Here is a 22,029-nt window from a genome sequence, read left to right as displayed (position 1 = left end):
TCTGACTTCCGCTCAAAGGTCAGCTCTTCCCGAAAGATTCCATGGGGCTGATGATCACTCAGCAGCCCTCCGCCTGGCCGCCAGCGGGCCCTGCCAGTATTTCTGTATAACAGGGGTGTTTCATCCATCTGCTGATACCACTACGTTCCAAGGGAAGGACCAGGTCTGTTTTGCTCCTGTATCCCCAACACCTTAACCCATGCCAGGGGTCTTCAAGAATGCTCGTCAGGAGAGTGGATGGATGGGTGGAGTCGGGATACATGCAAAAATCTTTCTGGGTCTAAACTTTGAGAAGCGTAGCCCCTTCCCGCCCCCATGCATCATGGGAAGGTTTCCCATTATCCCCATTCATCAAATCAGAGACAGACACAGGCTTCATGGCCCCTTCCCTGTGTCCTCAACCAGACAACCTCTGCCCCCACCGTCCTCCAGCCCTCACAGCGCACAGCAAGAGCTGATCCACATTCAAGTGTCATCCTGATTCCTTCCACTAGACCCTTGACTCCTTAGAACAGGGACTGACTCACTCAACTTCGAATTCCCCTGGGAGGGGGCCTGGCCCTTAGGAAAGGTCTTGGCAAACAGCTGCTAAGGAATGGCAGGCAGGCCCCACCACTGCCAGACCCCAGGGCTGAAGGTACACACGAGGGCAAGGTCGGCGGGCGAGCCCTGTCGCGTGGGGCGCGCTCCAGTTCCCTGCCCGGGGGTGCACAGGGCTGGGTCTCCATCCCCCAACCTGGAGAAAAGCCAAGGGCAGAGCACTCATCCAGGAGGAAGCGGAGCCTGCCTGGGTCAGGATGCCACCCAGAGACTCACCATGTTCATGACCGTGAGGATGAACCTCTGGGCGGCCTCTGCCCCATGGTACCGCACCATGTCGGCGTCGGCCACCACCAGGGTCTCCACCGTGTGCTCGTTCGTCAGCTGGATGGCGTTCCTCCGCTCCCGCCAGTCCCGGGATGGCCTGCCCCTCCGCGGTTTCTTCTTTTCTAGAAAACGACAGAGACATCCATGTCGTCCTTGGCATTTTGATTTCCAAAACCATACAGCTAAGCGGCCTTCTGCTAAGCCTCCCGTGGAGAATGGTCAGTCTCCAATGGCCAGAAGCTGGACCTCCACCATCACGGGGCAGTGGGGGGGGGGAGCTGAGGGGCAGAAGGGGGCTCACACCTGTCCATATCGCAGCTGAGGAGGCAAATGGGACTGAATATCAGGAAAGAGAAAACCTGGCCCATCAGAGGAGAGAGGACAGGGGCACAAAGTTGGCAGAGGGAAAGGAAGCCCAGGCCCGGGGGCAGGGGGGGGGGGGAGATCAGAAAGCCTCAGGTTAATGGCCGAGAACCAGCAAGCTTTCTGAAAGGGCTATACCTACTGCTAACTGCTGGGACCCGGGGAGGCAGCACTCTGGCCGCTGTTCTGACAGTCACGAATAAGGAGCCATAAACATTGATAATCACAAAGCATCATTTCAAAGAAAACCAAAACATAATCAGAAAAGAAAATCGCATGCCACATACATCCCGGCCAAGACGGCCCTTTTGTTAACCCGGGGAAGGGTCATCGGTAACACTCTGCTGACTCTTCAGACAAACTGATTCCCATCAGATCTGACTTGGATAAGGAGTTATCAGTTAGAGCCCCAATCAGAGTGTCTGGGCAACCCCAAGCTGCTGGGTGAGGGTGGCCTAGGCTTTGTGGGTGAAAACCCCTCTGACCGACGCTAAAGGGTATTATGAAGAGCACGCATTTTCAGGATCCAAATGTATGTCAATAGAAAGGCACTTCTTACTTTGGATAACTATTATTTCCATTTTGAGCAGGAGACCTACAGAGATGACAGACGTCGTCTCTGCTACAGTCCCACGCAGCGAACGCAGCCTCCCTACACGCAGACAGGCTTCATGGAGTGACCAGAGCCAAAAAAAGCACACTGTGAAACAGCCTGAGGCATGGGTCATCAGGAACAAACTAGAATACTCTGTACCATATAATTCACAACTGTGAAAACCGAAAGGCGATGGAAGTATCCAACCACAGAGAAAGTCAGCCACGGTGAGACAGTTTGCAGCCGGGAAAGGCACGTCTGTGATGATTACTTCGCGATACAGAGAGAGGGGCGGATCTAAACCTGTATCTGCAGGTAAACTGCAATCGTGCAAAGATTCAGCACACAAGTACGTTCCGGCCCCCAAAGAAAATAAATAAATAAATAAACAGACAGGCAACCAATCAACCAACCCAGGTAGAACATGATTAAACGTGAATGGTAGGCGATAGGTGATCTTCATTTTTTTTCTCTCTCTCTGTATTTTCCAAGTGTATATGATGAACCAGAATTACTTCATTTATTTAAAATAATGAGGTTGAGTTTGAGAAAAACACCGACATCACTTTTACACTCTCCACAATACAGAAGGCATGGTGGGGCGAGATACGCCCTCGGATGAGCTGCAGAAATGCAAGACGGAAAGCATGAATGTCTTGGCCCTTGTCTCCCCTCGTCCAGAGCCAGGTCCAGCTCCCATCAAGACTTCTGGGCCTCAGCCGTGGAATGAGGGAAGAGTCCACGCTAAGACGAAAGGCAAGGTCTCCGACGACACTGCCTTACCTGTGCGCAGAATGAAAGAGGCCGCGTGTCGAAGGTCTCTTTATACACCTACAGCCACATTCAGCAACCCGTTCATCTCTGACCACAAGGAAGAAGGCACACGGTGACCTCCGCATTCTGGGCTCAGGGTGCTTGCTGGCCAGGTGGGCACTGCCTGGATCAGGCCGACCTGTCGCACTTGGATTCTGTAACAAACCACCTTGCTCCCATTCTAACGCCGTGGAAGTGAAAAGCTCCCCAAGTAAGGGCTCTGTTGTCATGAGCACCCCACATTCTCCCAGCCACACGGTGCTGCAGCTCCAGCTCCTGTTCTCATCGGCAGATCCCCCCCCCCCACAGTGGGCTGCTCAGCACTTGCTTTCGCCAAGTGTCATATATTTTCAGATTCTCGTGTGGAAAGAGCTGTATTTTTGGCATGGCCCAGATGACACATTAGCAATCTGTCCCTGGAAGATGGCGAACTTGGAACATGTGCGAGCTGAGCAGTCCCTGAGATAAGCAGCCCATCACTCCCAGACCAGAGGGGCAGCTTGTGCTCCTGGGCAGTCAACATCTCAACATGCTGCACTGGGGGGCGCCTGGGTGGCTCAGTGGGTTAAGCGTCTGCCTTCAGCTCAGGTCATGATCCCAGGGTCCTAGGATCGAGTCCCACACTGGGCTCCCTGCTCAGTGGGGAGCCTGCTTCTCAGTCTGCCTGCCGCTCCCCCCTGCTTCTGCTCTCTCTCACACACACACAAACAAATAAATAAATCTTAAAAGAAAAAAATCCTGGATTTGAATTGCAGATAAGAGACCAAGGACCTATATTCCCTCTCCATGCCCATGTCTTTCCTGGGGGTAGTGGGGGCAGAGGGGAACAGAGGGGTGGAGGGAAGCTTGCTTCCTCCCTTCTCCTCACTCTCATCAACCACCCCACCAGCAGCTCCACGGCCATCACTTCTGATGGCTATTCCTTCCCTACAGTGAGGAGAGAACCATAATACATTTTTAATTCCGCCAACTGCATACATATACCCTAACGGGCAATATTTGTCAACACCAATATTCACAGATTATAAGCATCTTTAAAAGTAAGAAGAAAAACACCAATTTCGGCATAACAAGGGTGCTGGATCCAGACCTCACCGGAGAGGTCAAAGCTCAGGCCGGGCAGGTGTGCAGCCGTCTGGAGGGCCCCCCACGCTGGGCTTGGAAGTCTGCTGTCTCCAGCCACTGTGGGAACGAGGGAGGCGGCTGTCATCCCACTGATGAGGACAGACCACAGCCAGTGGGGCTCCAGGCCCTCTCCTGCTGTTACAGACACCAGCGATCATTCCAAGTCCACCCCGTGGTCTTGTCTGCCAGCACATTGCTGGAGTTGGCACTGACTTGGTAGATTTTCAATTCCCGGCTTCATATTATTTTTTCTTACATTTATTTTCCCTTTGCCCCAATTATCCATTAAAAAAGAAAATTTTAGGGGCGCCTGGGTAGCTCAGTCAGTTAAGCATCTGCCTTCGGCTCAGGTCATGGTCCCAGGGTCCTGGGATCGAGCCCCACATCAGGCTCCCTGCTCAGTGGAAAGTCTGCTTCTCCCTCTGCTCCTCACCCCGCTCGTTTTCTCTCTCTCTTCCTCAAATAGATTTTTTTTTAAAGTTCTTTAAAAAAAAAAGAAAGAAAATTCTATGTATTTACGTAAGCTACCCCAAGTCTTTTTTAGAACAAAAGGAGGAAGAGAAAAACACAAAGAAAAAACAAAGGGTGTTCTAAATGTGGTGCTTTTAGAATATTCACATTATTATTGATTCTAAGAATTAGGGGACTACTGAAAATGCTGAGCAAATACATAAACTGTCATTTTAGTTACGAGTTTTGCTCTTGGCAAACTAAAAAAAAAACCCCTCAGCTGTGAATTATCAAGCTCTGTATGAAACAGGTATTTCTTTAGTTTAAAAATGAAGAGTCTTAAGGTATTTACCAGGGAGAAACAACCCATGGATCACAAAGTATTTGGTGTGAGAGTTCAAGAGCCAGAAGAATTATTCTGTGATTCTACCGACGTCATTTCCAGGGAAGACCTCAGGTCACCTTCGTGCCAAGGGAGAGGAAAAACAAGCCAGGGCCAGCTGTAGAGGCAAGTTAGAGAGAAAACAGACAAGTAGAGGACACGGGGGCAGCTGCCCAAGGGCACTGGGCCCTTCGAGACCAAGGACAGAGGGCACTTCAGGCCGAGAAGTCCAAGACTGGTGCCAATGCTAGGAATTAGGTCCCAGTTGTCCAACATGTTTACAGAGTTAAAGGAAAGATTCAGACTTAAACTTGTCATTCAAGCCAGCAACATAAGCTTTCCCCACACACAGCACTCAATGTCCAGATACAAGAACATCTGTACCTGGGCACAAGGCACAGGGAACCAGGAAGACTCTAGAACCAGATATTCACCTAGCCACCCTGACCGCGGCTTTTCCCCAGCTCTCTTGAGGACAGGGTAAAGGCAATCCCCTCAAAAACCCTCGGTGCCATCCTGCCATGTTGCAAAGAGTTCACCTGTGGTCGGAAGGCCACCTGTCCCTCATTCTCGCCTTGAGACACAGACTCAGTAATTTGTGCCCAATCCCGAGACCTTTAGAAACCCTGGGGTGAGGAACCCCTTCCCGTGCTGGCAGACAGGTGCGTGCTGGCAGGACAGTGAGGAAAGAGAGGGCAGGGAGGTCTGCACCCCCGAGGGCCACAGCGTTGATGACAAGGATTCAAAACAGGGCTGTGGTTCGGGGGCGAGCCGGGGGCGCGCTCTGTTTCATCAGGAGCCGGGGTGGGATGCGGGGTGAGCTGCAGGCGCTCTCCACGCCTCCTGTGACTGCCTTTAAGATCAGAATCATCCTACCCGCCGCCCAGGTTTGCAGCGATTAAGTGAAATTCTCAGGGAACACTTACTCCATTATCTGGAATGTTACGGTTCTTCCATAAACGGCACCATTGTTACGATGAGTATTACGGTGGCAGTGGCAGTGACCTGGTGGTTAAGGACATGGGTTTCAAGACAAAACAGCTGGATTCAAATCCTGGCTCCCCGACTGTTTGGTCCGACCTGGGATAAACCTCTTGCCCTCTCTTCGTCTCAGTAGCCTCGTCAGTGAAGCAGAGAGAATCAGGGTTCCTCCCGCACCAGGCTGCTGTCCAGGTCCCAGATGCAAGCCCTGAGCAGAGCGCCTGGCTCACGCCAAGTGCGCAGTAAAGCGTGGCTTGACTACTGTTGTTCTTCACGGAGACAGAACATGAGAGGAGCCCATGGAGGCTGCAGGGAGGGGGGGTCCCTGTTGGCTGTACGCCCCAGGCAGGTCCCCTAAGTCCCCCTCTCAACACTGGTGAGGAGGAAACGAGTGAGTCACGGGGAGCTTGGAAGAGCAGGTGACAGCGGGCAAGCGCACAAGGTTTGCAAGCAGGAGAAGGAGGTGGAGGCGGCGAAGGGCCCAGGCTCCCCATCCCAGGAACACAAATGCCCGCACAGAAACCTTCTAAAACAGTAAAACAGTCCTCCCAGCCAACGCATAATTTGGGTGCAGAGGATTTTGGTTGTAAGGATTTTGATTCCCCCACGGAATCCCTTGTGGTTAGAAAGTTCATTTTCACACCTTATCCCTATGGACCCAAACAGCCCCTGGGCTGTCCAAGGACACTCTGGAGAATCACTCCTAGGGAACAGTTATTCCGCCTGAAGGCTTTCTGGATGAAATGCACCAGCCACGTCTGAGCACCTGCCATGCCAGCATGTAAGGAACACAGTCCCTGTGGAAGGTAGCTGTGTGCTCCCCTTGTCTGCAGTTAAGGTTCCAATCACAGCCTCCAGGAGTGAGGCTATCACTCCTCGTGAGGGACTGGTGTGTGTGCGACAGCGTGTCCACTGCAAAGGGCATTTGGGGTCTTCTGGGGAAGCCACCCCCCCCCCAGGTGACCTCCTCCGGTGCGAGACAGGGCCAGATCTGGATATCCCGACTCGGGGCAAAATGCATCCCTTGCACGATTCTCTGAGGGGTGACAGGTGAGTTTCCTAGCTCTGAGCTGCGAATCTGCTCACGCAAACGAGGTCAAAGGTGGATCTGTAAAACAGCCACTCCCTCCACTGAACTCAGACCCAGCTCGAGCAGTTGGGGCACTGCATGGGGACACAAGGACAGAGGGCGAGAAAGACTGCAAGCACCCTCATGATTTACCTCGGAGCATAAGAGATTGAAGGCGACTCACCCCCAAAATAGACTGAAATTAAATTGGAGAAATTAATAACCAAACAAAAGAAAATGCAAACATACTAACAGAAAAGGTCACCATGGCGGCTCTGTGGTAAAAATCCCCGTGGGTTGTTACCCAACCCAAGGCGCATAGGCACTTGGCTCTGCTGGCCACACCGTGAGGGTCCTCTCCCTGCAGTCACAGACTGTCATCATGCAAACCTCCAGAGGAGCGAGCTGAGGCACAAAGAAATTTGTCAAATTATCTAGCTCTGGGCCACCTGCCCACTTGCCTGGGATTCCGCATGATGGTCTAACCTGTTCGTTCGGCTTCAGAATTTGGTTCTGAGTTTCCTGAAATCAGGGAAAACATTTTTTTTTTAAAGGTAAACATGCTCGCTTGTCAGTTTTTCACTCTCCTCCGACGGGTGGAAGGATACCATTGCTCAGGGGAAAGGCAATATTTACCTCACCCCGGCCTCTAAAATAAAAATACCAGTGAGACTTTACACGGAGGCCTCTCGGTGAGGCCCAAGGCAGCATCTCCGACAAATGTTTTATGGCAAATGTGACCATGAATTCTGTCTCCTTAGATCTGATAGGAACCTTCTCTCACACTGAAGAGCCTAAAATTAAGCACTCAACAAAAGGAATTCTGGAAAAATTCCACCCTGTGTTCCAAGTCTGCTGCCTGGATGGTCTTTCCATGCAGGGAGGGCCCGGCAGCCAACATAACATGGGGAGGGCAGGAGGGGGGCAGCCGCACTAAGAAAGGAGAATAGCAAGTGGCCTGAGTTAGAAAGGACATGTGAGGTCACGGATGGTGACAGGGGCTTCTGGAATAAGAGGGGAGCTCTTTGGCAGGCAGCATCCACTCATTTGCCTCATGGCATAAGCCCCAAGAGGGGCTTCCCAGCAACCCACCCAAGGTGCCAAGGGTCTGTGGCTCCCCCCGTGACCACGTGGGACATGGGAATGGGTTGATTGGGTTTTTTTCTTTTTTCTTTTCTGTACCTGCTACCTCAAAAACCAATTCAAATCTGGCAAACAAATGTAACGGTGGGGATAGCAGAACCTCTCAGACCAGATCAAGCAGAAGACTGGAGCTCTGGGGCCACTGAGAGTGCCTGGCAGCCCCTCGTGGCCCATTGCTAGTGGGAGATCCGGTCGGCCAACCTCGAGGGGCCTGGAGTGCCCCCCGAGTCCCCTGCTCACCGCCAAACTCCGCAGCTATTAATAGTCTAACAGTCTAACGTGGGTCTACGCTTGCCTGCTGGACCTGACTGTGAGCTCGGCGACCCAGGTCGTCCTCTGAACCTGCCTCGGTGCCTACCTAGCACTGTTCGGGGCATCGGAGGAATTCAAGAATCATACTTAGTTGAACGAATTTTTTTAAACTCTTTGAAATTCCTCATTAACGCCAAGATGAATTTTTAGGGAACTTCACATAAATGTCCTGGAATAACATTCTCGTGAGGTGCTTTCTCCCCTTAAGACGGAGGCAGCAAAGCTCTCATGAGAGGCCCACGGCTCCGCCCTCTGACAGAGCTGCTGAGAATCTGCCCATGGACTTCCAGAGTGACCGTGGGCACGTTCCCTCGTCGAGAAAGCAAGGTGGTGACGACCCCTCTCCCTTAGGGCGGACGCAGGGAACGACGAGGGGATACACGCTCGGCCTCTAACACGGGGTCAGATACAGAACTCCACACCCAAGTCATGCCGCTGTCTGACCCCTACCCTTAGCATGACACTCCGATTACGGCGGTCTACAATTAGGGTCTAAAGACTCATGGTTAAACTTTGCCTGATCCTGGAAACAAACAGGGAACTTGGATGCCTTTCTTCACTCTATAAGGTCTAGCTTCTCATATTCTCCATCAACTAGCGCCTCTCGTCTAGACACTCTTCCGCCAACTTGTCGTCTCTGATATTTCTTACTGGGCAGGGGGCATGAATGAATGTCTCTAAGGGCACCCTCAACCAGGCAACAGTTAAGTTCAAATAATACAGAAATGACAGTTTCAAGAAGAGTGAGGGGGTTGCTTGTCACTCCTGCTCGACATCCAGTGTAACCTCCCAACATTCCAGAGGGGGGAGTAGTGTAACCCCAAACATGACAGAACATAAAACATGACTGTACGTGAAATCAGCTGTCGAAACCATGAAACACTCATAACATTTCACATAGGCTAGAAGAAATGAAAATCAAATGCTTTTCATGAAAGCCTGGAAAACAGGGTGAGTCCATCTCCTTAGGGGAGACACCTGGTGCTGCTGGGAGCGGGCTTTCCACACAGACCCTCCCCGCCACTCCAACCCTTTCACAGGACACCGACGCCACCACTGCCACAGCAAGAGAAATGGTAAGGTGTGTGGTTTCAACTGTCTGTCCGATAGCCCCGCTGTCCTAAAATAAGGAGGCACGGGGTAGAATGAAAACACCCTCAGGCTGGGAATTGGGAACTCTAGGGTATTCACCTGGGCCTGACCTGGATCCCCTCAAAGGGCCCAGTTAACAGAAAGGTCTCTGTTTCCCATTCACCGGGAATTTGTCTTTTGTCTCTCAGCTCCTCTTCTGCACTGTGCTCTGGGGGCTGGGTGCCTGCAAACTACATTTCCCAGACTCCCTTGCCGGCTGGCTTTCTGTTCAGCTCTGCCAACAAGGGGGTCTAGAAGGAGCCCAGAGGGGGACCAGAGGGGGCGAAGGGGCTCCTGGACTACTGAACAACAGGGCTCCAGCCTCCGGCTCTTGGGACACTCCCAGCCTAGCTCCCCAGCCCCCTCAGAGGTACCACCATAGGGACACCAGCTTGGCTAAATGCCTTGGTGGTCTGATGCCCCCTCAGACCCTTGCCCCAAGCTCTTTGGTCCCAGAAATGCACCTCTTCCCTTTTCTTAACCCAGCCCTCGGGTGACAGCTGTTTCCTGGGTCCCCTAGTTCTGCCTTCTGCTCATTCAGACTTGAACACTGATCTGACCAGTTCCACGTGAGAGCCAATTCCAGGTCAAATCCCTCTGTTAGAAACACCTGCACGGTTTCCATTTCCTTGACTGGACACAAATGGGTATAGCCTAAAATGAGAGGGTCAGTCCTTAAACTACTTTCTAGATTTCATTCAAGCTTCAAAGATTCTTCCCCGTTCTGGAACTAAGGATTTATTTATTCGCCATGGGAGTCCTGGATATGAATTTCCACGCTGCCATCAACAGCAAAGCTGCCCTACATTTGGAGTCACCATTTAACAAAAACCAATCGCTAGGGGGCTCCGGGGAGGAAGTACAAACATCCACACACAGGCCATAGATCTCTCCAAGGACCTATCACAGCCCTGTCCCAGGACCTGGGGACAGTGCCGCACAGACTTAGAGTCAACGTGGGGAAAGTGCTGGAGGAGGAACCGTGAACAACCGGAGAGCCAGCAATGGCTTTTCAGGTGTAGTTTCGGAAGTTTGCACCCACAGATTTATCCACACTGTGCTTTGCAATAAAATCATCAGGTTCCCCCAGATTACTTTCTCATCACTTTTTTTCATCAACCAAAGCAAAAAGGTTCTGTTTCTAGAAAAGCAATCTTTTCCAAATGGAAATGATGGTTCCACGTGTGCAGAAGAGCTCCCAGCCAGGTGAACTTTTCGGCAGCTGCAGAAATCCAACATCCTTGAAAAATAACGGCCCTCTCTCTCTCTCTCTTTTTTCAAATAGGAAAAAAATAACTTTTACTCTCCAAGTATGAATTCTTTAAATAACTTCCCCCAAGGCCAAGTCATTTCATAAAAGGCATTTTTTTCCATGTAAATTCCTTACAAAGAAAGGTGGAAAATAAGAGTCATGTTTTTGGGGGGTTGGGGGGGTATTATATTTTATTTTTTCGTAGTGAAGATCCCAAATGAAGAACTGATCAACCTTGGGATCCAAAATCAGTCCCTCCACTAGGCAGGAGGTGTGACTCACATCCCAGCCCTGGGACACAGCACGGGCAGGAAACACAGTGGCGCTAAGCACCACTGCCACAGGTTAGGTCGAAAGGTATTTGTTCAGCCGAGCAATGCTGCCTGGGAACCTACTGGGTGCTAAGCACTGCCACCATGCCGGTGACCCTTAGAAGGAACAGATGTTAACCAAATACACAAATATAAGAAAATTTATAAATGTAACACACGCTTGTAAGAAGAGATAGATGGCGCTATGACAGAATATAAAGGAGGGGGTTCCAATTTAGGCTCCATGCGGAGATGACACATGGGACAAAATCTGAAGGACAAGAATTAACGTGGGGATGGGGAGAGAAGCTGGGAGCAGGCTAGGCAGTGGGAACAGCATGTGCACAGGCCCTGGGGACAGAAGGAAGTATGGTGTGTTCTAGAAACTGCAGGGTGCCGAGACAAAGGAGAGTGTGACTGGCAAAGAGGCTTGAGCATAGGCAGGGGCAAGGATGCAGGGTCATGTGGCATGCATTTGGGGTTTTCTTCTTCACCCCAGGAGCAGTGGAAAGCTGCTGAATGTGTCACCCTGGCTGCTGTGGGTGGAACAGATTTTCCAGGGGCCACCATGGAAGGCGGGGACACCAGCTGAATGATCAGGACAGGAGATCAGGTAAACAGTCCCCACACCTGGATGAGGGAAACAAACTGCAGGTAAAAAGAACCAAACACATTCAGGAGGTGCTTAGAAGGTGATGCCAACACTACCTGGGATGTTTGCACAAGAAAGGAGGGCCACCAAAGATCATTCCTGCTTTGAATGGTTGTGTTAATCATGAAGTTAGGGACCACTGGTTCAGGGTCAGGTGTTAAAAAAAAAAAAAAAAAAAAAGGAAGAAAGAAAAGAAAAAAAGAAAAAGAAAAGAGCAAAGCACTGTCGGTTTTAGGCCTGGTAAGTTGCAGGTGTTCTTGAAGCACCTGAGTGGAGAGGTCACGCTGGCTGCTGGATGTGCAGACTCGGAGTTTACCAGCAACGTGAGAGCAGAGAGCAGCACTTAGGCATCAGTGGTCCCAGACCAATCCCTCAGGGACCTCAAAACTCTATGGCTGGCTGGAAGAGTGGGAACCAGCAACACAGCAGGGGGCAAAAGCAGGGGGTGGGGAGCACAAGACCATGGACAGGAGCCAAGAAAATAGTCTCAGGAGGCAGAGCTGCTCGGCATCCCAGACACAGAACAGAACCAGGTCAAGAGGAACTGGATACAACAGAAGGGGGTATTAGTGAGAGCTCTACTGGGGGAAGGTGGGGGAAGCGGAGCTGAAACAGACCAGGGAGGGGTGAAGAAGTGAGGAAATGGGGCAGATGTTGGAGAGGTCGGGGAGCAGAGAAACAGGGATACCACTGGAATGTCCTAGAATAGAGGGAGGGACCATTTCCCTGAGATGGCAAAAACTTGCACATCCAAGGCAGAAACCCAGGCCCACAGAGGACTGCCCTCTTCTCTCAATTTCTACCCCCCCTTTCCCTCTCATCGTGTTCACGAACAGGAGTCCACAGACTCCCAACCACGAAGAATAAGGCTTCAATTACACCCACCTTACACCAACGGAGAAAAGATGACCCCCATTCAACAGGCGCTAGCCCAGCCCCAGCTCTGTAGCTGGCCCTACACTGGGTGCCCCCCTCAAGGGAGACAGAAAAGCATGTAAAACTTAACAGTCCTATAAACACCCCAAGAATGAAAGAACCATCCAGGAAACAGCACAGAACTCTCGGGGAAAGCTCGTTCTGGATTGGAAGAAGGGGAGGAAAAGCATATTGGCTGAATCAGGAAAGAACAGAGCTGCACCACCACGAGAAAAGTGGCAGGGAAAAGAAAAAATGCTCGCACCGTCTAGGAAGAGAAACTGGGTCTATTCCAAGAAGAATGCATTAGACTGGCCGACACAGGGTACCCTGAGGGTAAGGCAGAATGCTGCCGTTTCTCGTTCACGGCATGTCCACCTGAAACCTTGTCTCAACCCCTATTAAACAGTCAACGTACTCGTCTACAAGGGCTGCCCTTACCCAGTCCCACAGACTGGGGGGCGCAAACAATAGACATTCATTTCTTCACCCTTCTGGAAGCTGGGGGTCTAAGACCGAGGTGTCAGCAGGGTGTATTTCTCTTACGCTTCTTTCCTTGTCTTGCAGATGGCCATGCTGTCCCAGTGTCTTTGCAGGTCCCCTTGCCCCCCCATACCCACCTGTGTCCCAATGTCCTCTTGTTACAAGGACACCAATCATATTGAATTAGGGCCCACACTAATGACCTCATTCTAACTTAATCACTTCTTTAAAGACCCTCTTTCCAAATACAGTCATATTCTGCTGTGCTGGAGATTAGGACTCCACCATATGCATGGCAGGGAGACAATTCAGCCCATAACAGACAGACATCCATCTTCTTTCCTGCCTTAGGAAGTGTGCTCGGGGCACGTCACCTCTGCACGAAGTGGTGTGTGTTTAACTATGTGGTCAAGACAGTGGGGCAATTCCCGTGAAGGCGCCATCCTTGCAGGGGTCCACTGAGATGCATTTGGCAAATCCGAAAAAATCGTTTTATGCAAGCGCTTGGCGCGATCACGTCCTTTAAGTCCTGCTGAAATTGTATACACAGGCCTACTGGAGTCTGACAGTTTTATCTTCTAAATTGATGGAAGAGGAAAAAAAAAAAAAAAAGAACATTCCCCAAACACACAGCTTGGGGGAAGAAATTAATTAACGTTCTCATGTTTCAAGCAGAGCAAGACGGGGCAAACAAAAGCCTGAAAAGAAATCGACTTGTCTTCTGCACCTGGAGTCCCCCCCCACCCCCACCGTCGGAACCCTGGGTATTGTTTCTCTTGACAGATAGTCTTTCATCTTTGACAAGGAAGTACAACAAACTTTAGATAGCTCAGAAATTCCTCCACCTTTGCAAGGAGGGCAGGCCACTCTCCGGATTTGGAACTCAAAGGCAAAACTAAAATAAAGCTAAAGGCTCCGTCCGTCTGCCCCTCCCCCGATACCCCTATAGCGCTCAGCACACCCTAGAGTGATCGGTTAGGCATCTCCCCAAGCTTCTGGGATTTGAGGGTGGAGGCTGCCCGCCTCTGTCTCTCCACCCTGAGGAGGGCACCTGGAACAGAATCAGGCTTCAGCTGCTGTTTTGGAACATAGGCATGAATGAGAAAATGAAGTGAATAAACGATGAGCAAAGGATCAAACAGTGATTTGCCCTCTTTTTTTAGAGGCTTAGAGGGGGGGAAAATCTCCTTGGACTTTGTAGAGCTCTGGGATGTCAGGGGTTCTTCCAAATGTATTAAATTCCCACATATTTCCAGAGCGGTTTGCAGTGAGATGTCATTCACTCCTCTACAGACCTCTTAAGTTTCACAGAAGACCCAGATGTCTCCTAATACATGGGGAAAGGGCTCAAAACACCCGACGTACAGGTCTAGAGGTGGGAAAACAAGTCCGAGTGCTCCTCTTCTGGCCTAGAACCAGCCACCAGACTGTGCTTCTCTCCCAAGCAAAGAGCCCCCTTCCCGAACGTCCGTGACACTGCAGGGCAAAAGGACCTGCCTTCCCGCACATTTGCCTGAGCACGGCCGTGGTTCTCTGGGCACCAGGGTGACTCTTACTACTGGGGCTCCTACTCCTCACTTTCCCATGCCCCTAGCAGGGCCCCAAGAGGTGAGCTGTTCCCTTACACCCTCCCTTGGACTTCCACATGCAAAGTAGCTTTGGGCTCCACCAGGGCGAGCAAACCAGCCAAGCAGTGGAGGGGGTGGAAACCTCGGTTAGGCCAACTCACAAATACACTAGAACAGCCTCCTCGGTTGTCCCACGGCTTCCTCTAAAATCCAGGGAGGCCCCCACATTATCACACTGGCCTTCATGAAGCATCACATCTCTTTCCCACATTCTGGCCTCTGAACATGGCCTAACTCCAGCTAACCGACCGTCACATGACTAACTTGTACGTTCAACTCAAATGTCACTTCCTCAACAAGGCTTTCCTTGGACGCCTTCATCGAAGTCACTAGAGCACATTTTTATTTTCTTTGGACCACTTACCAAAGCCGGTAATTATTTAATTGTTCTGTGTTTAATATTAGTCTCTTCCTGGGGCACCTGGGTGGCTCAGCTGGTTAGGCATCTAACTCTTGATTTCAGCTCAGGTCATGATCTCAGGGTCGTGAAATTGAGCCCCATGTCAGGCTCCACGCTGGGCATAGAGCCTGCTTGGGATTCTCTCTCTCCCTCTCCCCCTCCCCTAGAATATCCCCCCAAAATACATATTATAATATTATTTATATTATATGTATTATTTATATATTTATTTTATATTTATATTGTTATTTTATATTTGATATTTATATTGTATATTATATATTATATATATTATTATAATAGTAATATTTTAATATATATATATGTCTCTTCCCCTAGACAGGAAGCTCAATGAGAATAGGAACTATGTCAGTTTATTTATCACTGATAACCTAATGCTTAGCATGTAAGCAGCTATTCAACAAACAGTGTTACAATAAGCAACAGAAAGAGCAAATGAAAGAATATTACACATTTGTACTACTATGGCAAATATTTTCTCAATTTTATCACCTTTTACTTCTGGCAATTTAAAGATATTTAAATCTTTACCCATGCTTTTGAAGTAATTTCTCAGGTATCGTTTCTGAGTCTTTGTCATAAGTGAAGGATTTTAATGCCTTGATATTTATTGTAAAAATTACTAATGTTTGAACTATCATATTGTTAGTTCCTTTTCTCTCTGTATTTTTCAATGGGAACTATATTAAGTTTATCATCTCTAGTATTAAGGATGCAATTCAGAAACATTCTTTATAAAGCTTTCTGATTATCCATGTCAACATAGAACTCTGGCTTTCCCTTTTGTACAAAAAAGAATTTAGTCTCTTTTTTTCCCTCCCATATTCCTTCCATTTCTCAGATTTATAAATATTTCTTAAACTCGAGGTACAGATTATTATTAAAGTATTATACTTTATATTTTACATCTCCTAATTTTTATAACAGCTTTGTTGAGATATAATCCACATACCATAAAATTCACCCATTTTGAGTATACAATTCAATGGTTTTACAATCATCACCACAATAATAGAACATTTTCATTACCCAAACTGAAATTGCATATCCTTTGGCAACCTCTCCCTATATCTGCCTTCCCTACCCCAGACCCAGGAAACCACTAATCTACTTTCTGTCTCCACAGATTTGTCTATTCTAAACATTTCATATAGACAGAATCCTGTGATATGTGGTCCTTTGTCTGGTTTCTTTCACTTACGATAATGTTTTCAAGGTTCAGCCATCTTGTAGCAAGTACCAGTACTTCATTTCCTTTTATTGCTAAATAAGATTCCATCGTACGAATGGAGCACATTTTATTTATCCATTCAGACATTTGGGTTGTTCCCACGTTTTGCCTGTTGTGAATAATGCTGCTATGAATGGTCATGTAGAAGTTTTTAATGTGGACAAATGGCTGCATTTCTCTTGGGTCTATACCTAAGAGTAGAATTGCTAGATCATATGGTAACTCTATGCTTGTACTTCTGAGGAACTGCCAGGCTGTCTTCCAAAGTGGCTGCACCATTTTACATCCCTAGCAGGAGTGGGTGAAGGTTCTGATTTCTCTGTGTTCCCACCAACACTTACTATTGTCCATCTTTTTATTACAATCAGGCACATGAGTGTGAATGGTACCTCACTGTGGTTTTAATTTGCATTTCCCTGACGTCCAATCATGCCGAGCATCTTTTCATGTGTGCACTGAACATTTGTGTATCTTCTTTGGAGAACCGTATATTCCAGTCCTTTCCCCATTCTTAAATTGAGTTTTCTTTTTTATCATTGAGTTACAGAATATATTCCAACTGCAAGTCCCTTATCAGATATAAGATTTGGAGAACTCTTCTTCTATCATGTGAGCTGTCTTTTGCACTTTCTCGATGATGTCCTTTGAAGCACAAAAATTTGGGGGGCACCTGGGTGGCTCAGTCAGTTAAGCATCTGCCTTCTGCTCAGGTCACGATCCCGGAGTCCCAGGATCAAGCCCGGCATTGGGCTCCCTGCTTGGTGGGGAGTCTGCTTCTCCCTCTACCCCACCCCCTGCTCATGCCTTCTCTCTCTCTCCAACTCTCTCAAATAAAATCTTTAAAGAAAAATGAAGCACAAAAATTTTAAATTATGAATTAGTCTAAGTTATCCATATTTTCTTTTGGTTGCTTGTGTTTTCTTGGTAGCATATCTCAGAAATCGTTGCCTGATCCAAGGTCACAAGAATTTATACCTACATTTTATCCTAAAAGCATGATAGTTCTTGCTCTCATGTTTCGGTCTTCGATCTCCCCTTGATTTTTTCAATTATTGCACTTTATGTGTAACCATATTTGCATCAGTTGGTTAAGCTTGACTCTTATCTTAAGCCAGTTTCAATTACAACATCAACTCTTTATATCATGACTTCCCTATCTCCAGTCTCTTAATTTTACTTCCGCACAGAGTCACCTGCAACTGTATCTTAAGGAAATTCCTCCTGGAAGTAGGACAAGTGAGGCATACAGTTTCTAAACTCTTACCCTTAGCTGCCCTGACACTTGATCAACAACTTGTTGAGTATCTCATTCTTAGGGGACAACCATCTCTCACCCCAACACTGCCATCTTGGCTCCACTGTCTTCTGGGACTTAGTTGACAGCTCTGAGGCCTGCCAAATTTTTGCTTCTCTTGAAAAACCTTTTTTTTTTTTTTTTTTTTTTAATTAGAGAGAGAAAGTGAGAGCAAGTACGAGCAGGGAGGGGAGAACAGAGGGAGAGAGAGAAAATCTTAGGCAAGCTCCACACTCAGTGTGGAGACCAACACGGAGCTCAATCCTGTGACCCTGAGATCATGACCTGAGCCAAAATCAAGAGTCGGATGCTTAACAGACTAAGCTACCCAGGTGCCCCATTGAGTAACCTATTTTGTCCATTTGAGGATAGTATAACTTTTATTGCGACTCCTGTAATTCACAAATTTTCCGAGGATAAATAACTCTGGGTCTAGTATATTAACTTTGACTAGAACATAGAAAGACTTCTATCCTGTAAACTAAGTTTGTTTTTCTTTTTTTGTAACCTTCTGGAAAGTCTTCATTCATTATAAATCTTTGATCAGTGCTCCCATTCTAACTTGGGGGGACAGCGCAGGATTCCTTCCTCAGAGATACTGGAATTGGGTTTCCATTTTCTACAACCCATTTCTGTCACTTTCTTTCTCACTGATTTCTTTCCTTTGCGTCACGAGGAAGCATCTCACATTTATTCTCTGCGTCACTATTTCAAATGGGTGATGTCACTTCTGCCCTGCACTGCCGCCTTCCTGGGTTTTACTTTTGCTATGGTGAACTTTAGCCTTATAAGCTTTCATTACTCACCAGCTCCCCTCTATGTGAAGGCTATTATTTTTACATCTCATTCCTTAATCCTTATGACTTTCGCTTTTTAACAGCCCTATCTTTCCGCCTCCCGTTCAGGAACACTAGTTGTCTAAGATTTACTCTGGTCCCTGAAATAAATCCTTTCTGCCTAGCCAGCTCTGCCAGGCTGTGGTAGGACCTTACTCCCCCAGGACAGGGCCCTTCCAACCAGATCAACAGGCCTCCTTCTGTCCACAGGGCAACGCGAGGCGCCCTCTGTCAGCAACACACCTCAAGCTGCGGGGCTGTCCTGGAGCTGGCCGGATTACGGCGACAAAACAACAGTTCAGGCCAAACCGAGACAGACAGCTGACCGGTTTCCTAAGTATCCCAAATCCTCTGAATGTCAGAGCCAAGGAAAAACAAGTGGAAGCAGGAAAATATTTTCTCTTGCCCTCCTTTGGACGGGCAAGGTTTGGCCCTTTGTCGATCCGGGCCCTCCATCCTTTACAGTCAAGGGAAGGTCCTCACTGATTTTAACAATAAATTGCCTATTTCCTTCCTTTTTCTAAATGTGTTTCTCTTCTTTTCTATCTTCAGATGGGTTTTCGTGGGAGGGACTGCTTATTAGGCCCAGTGTTCAGCCCAAGGTCATGCTGCAAGCATGCTTTGTAATGCCCTAGGTCAGCCAGAGGTTAATAAGAGAGCATTTCCACGGCCTCTTAATGGGAATGTGTCATCAAATCCAAGGGGATTTATTGTAATCTGCTGCCACTGCAGATTATAACAAACACATTCAGACTGTCCTAAGCTCTGTGGTGCAGTCTTTACAAGAGGCTCAAGAAGTCCTGAGCCCGACAGCCTTAGCATCCAATTCCTGGGAGAGAACACTGCTACATGACATCCCCAGATGCTGCCAGTGTGCTGGAAGCTGAGATGCCCCAGCACCTCCTCGGGATGTTTAGAGCAGACACATGTGTTCTTTTTTTTTTTTTTTTCAATGGTAAACTGTTCTGCTGTATCTCTTAGAGACGGGGTAGCCGCTTCACTGCCTCCCTCCCTTGCCTCCATGTCCTTCTCATCCATATTTGTTGCACATCCCTCTCGAGTCAGGCTCATCTCACTTCCGCTCTGATCCTGGCACATCTGAGCCAACCATCCACCGCACAAGGCGGGCTGGCACCAAGTGGCCCTAGGGCCGTCCTGTTGCAAAAGGATGCCTCCCTCTATGAAGTACGCAGTCATCTTCTGTCTGATGTGATTCCAGTTACTTGTATCCCTGGAAACCACACTGGTTTTCCCTTCCAGAAGCCTGTAAGAGCAGACCAACATAAAGTCACCAGCCCAGCAAGCAATGTTCCAGGGCTAAATTCCGCCACCACGTAAGCCTGACCATTTCCAGCAGGCCTCTGCCCCGGGGTGACCACCCTGGGTCATCAATCTGCACAGTGGTCTGGGATTAGCTCCAGATATGCCTTCCTTCTGCAATCATGCCTGGCTACACATCCCCAGCAGGAGCCTCGCACAGGGCACAGAGGCCGCATAAGCTCACAGCTTGGGACCAGTCCTGCTGCAGGTCAACCTGTCCCCTGCCTGGGCGTCACCAAGACATGATGAAAGTCCAGCCAGGGAGATCCACAGGTCAGCTGCTATTGTCATGACCAACCTGTTTCCCAGCTTGAGTCTTCTTTCTGGAATGCCCTCTTCTCCAGGCCAGTTATCCTGGTCAATGGAGAAAAAGCCCACACTTCCTGTCACGCCCAACAGGGGGCCTCCCTTGTTCTGAGAAATCTTTAAGGAATATTAGGTCATAGACTGTACTTCCAGAAGATCCACTTCAATGCTGCCTAAATTAAGTCATCATCTTCACCAGCACACTGCCACGGGCAAGCTAACCTCAGATTTATGATACGTAGAGTTGCTGACTAGAAGAGCCAATTTTATGACAACATTGGTTCCCAACCTGGCCATTTTTCTCTCTCAGTCCATGAGCTGCTAGAAATAGCTACTTGTGTCCCACTTCTGGGAAGAGAGTATGAGGAGCTCACTGGGGCAAACTATTTAAAAAAAAAGTTTGAAGATCTCTGGAAATGTTCTTAAGGGCATACAAGAAATGAAGAAACATTTACTCAAAAGCATCTATTCTACCCTAGTGGTAAGAAGGAGAATCTGTGACGTTGAGCTACCATTCCCTCCCTCCCATCTTAGCTCTGCTTGATGGATGTTCCATTCCAGACAAGGGAGACCAAGAAGATGGGCTCTTCTTCCCCTCGGCCAATCAAGGGGTAGGGTACTTCACCAGGAGGGGCAGGCTACCAGCATTTCTCAACCTCTCCAAGTCCAAACTGAAGAGCCTAATCTCCTAATGAATGCATCCAAAAGGTCGGGGCTCCCTTCCTTCACCTAGCCCCCACCACTCAGAAGAAGAAGGCAGCTCTATCCCAGGAAAATACTGGAGGCATCAATCACCCTCACATCAGCTTGCTCATAAGGCATATATTCCATGCCAGGAAAGGCAAGCTGGGAAGACCAGAAACTACCAACCCTGCTGACTGCCCAGAGTAGTGGCTCTGAGATTTTTCCCAGGGACAAAGGCAGTATGCTTTCCCCAGAAAAACTGGTGTTACTTGAAACAGAGTGTAGGAAACTCCAAGGGCACTCTCCAGAAACCATGGAGAGCAGCCAACTACACAAGCCAACTGTTAACCAAAATAAAGAGACTTACAGATAATAATATGTTAATAGTACGGTACCTCAACACTCCACTCTCAGCAATAGACAGATCATCTAAGCAGAAAATCAACAAAGAAACAGGAGCTTTGAATGATACACTGGACCAGATGGACCTCATAGATATATACAGAACATTCTACCCTAAAACAACAGAATACTCATTCTTCTCGAACGCACATGGAACTTTCTCCAGAATAGACCACATACTGGGTCACAAATCAGGTCTGAACCGATACCAAAAGACTGCGATTATTCCCTGCATATTCTCAGACCACAATGCTCTGAAACTGGAACTCAATCACAGAAACAACGGAGATGTTAGTGGTAAGCAAATAGGAGGCTGAAAGCTCTTCTTAATTAAGAGCAATAAGCTAAATGATAGGCCAGCTAGTTCACGAGTGAAAACTGAGGGGAAAAAAGACAGGTAAGGACAGCCCTCCTGGGATTAGAACAAATCTCAAAGCCTCACCACAAAAATGACCCCTACCTGAACTTTGTGAGATCAAACTGGGAGCAATGTATGTCCCAGGACACTGCTGAAAATAATAGAGCGATCGGCCAGCTATTAGTGAAGCCTACCAGCTGGGTGTGATATCAAATGAGGCAGACAGCTTAACAGAAAGATCAGGGAAAGAGAAAGTCAGACAGCCCTGGTTAAACCACTGTCAGCTCGGACTGCACACATGACATAACCTGCTCCTTCTGAGGAGCAAATCAGGCAGCACTCTGCATGGGAAAAAAGACGTTACCAAAACAGTCTGAGTCACTAACAAATAAATAAGCAAGCAACAACAAAAGCAAGCCCTGAAAAAAGGAACAGGGGAGTCAGTATCCAGGTTCCTACAATTACTACCTAAAATGTAGTTTTCAACAACAACAAAAAAAAGCATGAGACATACAAACAACAGGAAAGTGGGACCCATACATAAGAAAAAAAGGCAGGCAATAGAAACTGTCTGTGAGAGAGCTCAGATGAGAGAAATAAAAGACGAAGACTTCAAAGCAGACACAATAAAAATGTTCAAAGAGGGGCGCCTGGGTGGCTCAGTCAGTTAAGCATCCGGCTCTAGATTTTGGCTCAGGTCATGAT

The 22,029-nt window shown here is 48.3% G+C and overlaps 1 protein-coding gene across 1 annotated transcript in view; it reads right to left on the bottom strand.

Annotated features, from left to right (window-relative positions):
• ADAMTS17 (ADAM metallopeptidase with thrombospondin type 1 motif 17) overlaps positions 1–22,029 on the bottom strand; it is a 351,717-nt gene that overhangs the window by 277,437 nt on the left and 52,251 nt on the right. Inside the window, exon 6 of the mRNA XM_057303716.1 lies at positions 817–989. Coding sequence (XP_057159699.1) covers positions 817–989 — 173 coding nt within the window. The remainder of the gene's footprint in view (positions 1–816; positions 990–22,029) is intronic.

The sequence above is a fragment of the Ursus arctos genome, unplaced genomic scaffold (assembly GCF_023065955.2).
Source record: "Ursus arctos isolate Adak ecotype North America unplaced genomic scaffold, UrsArc2.0 scaffold_28, whole genome shotgun sequence".
NCBI classification, from domain to species: Eukaryota; Metazoa; Chordata; class Mammalia; order Carnivora; family Ursidae; genus Ursus; species Ursus arctos.
Note: the sequence above shows the minus strand (reverse complement) of the source record. Positions and strands in the feature narration are given on the sequence as shown.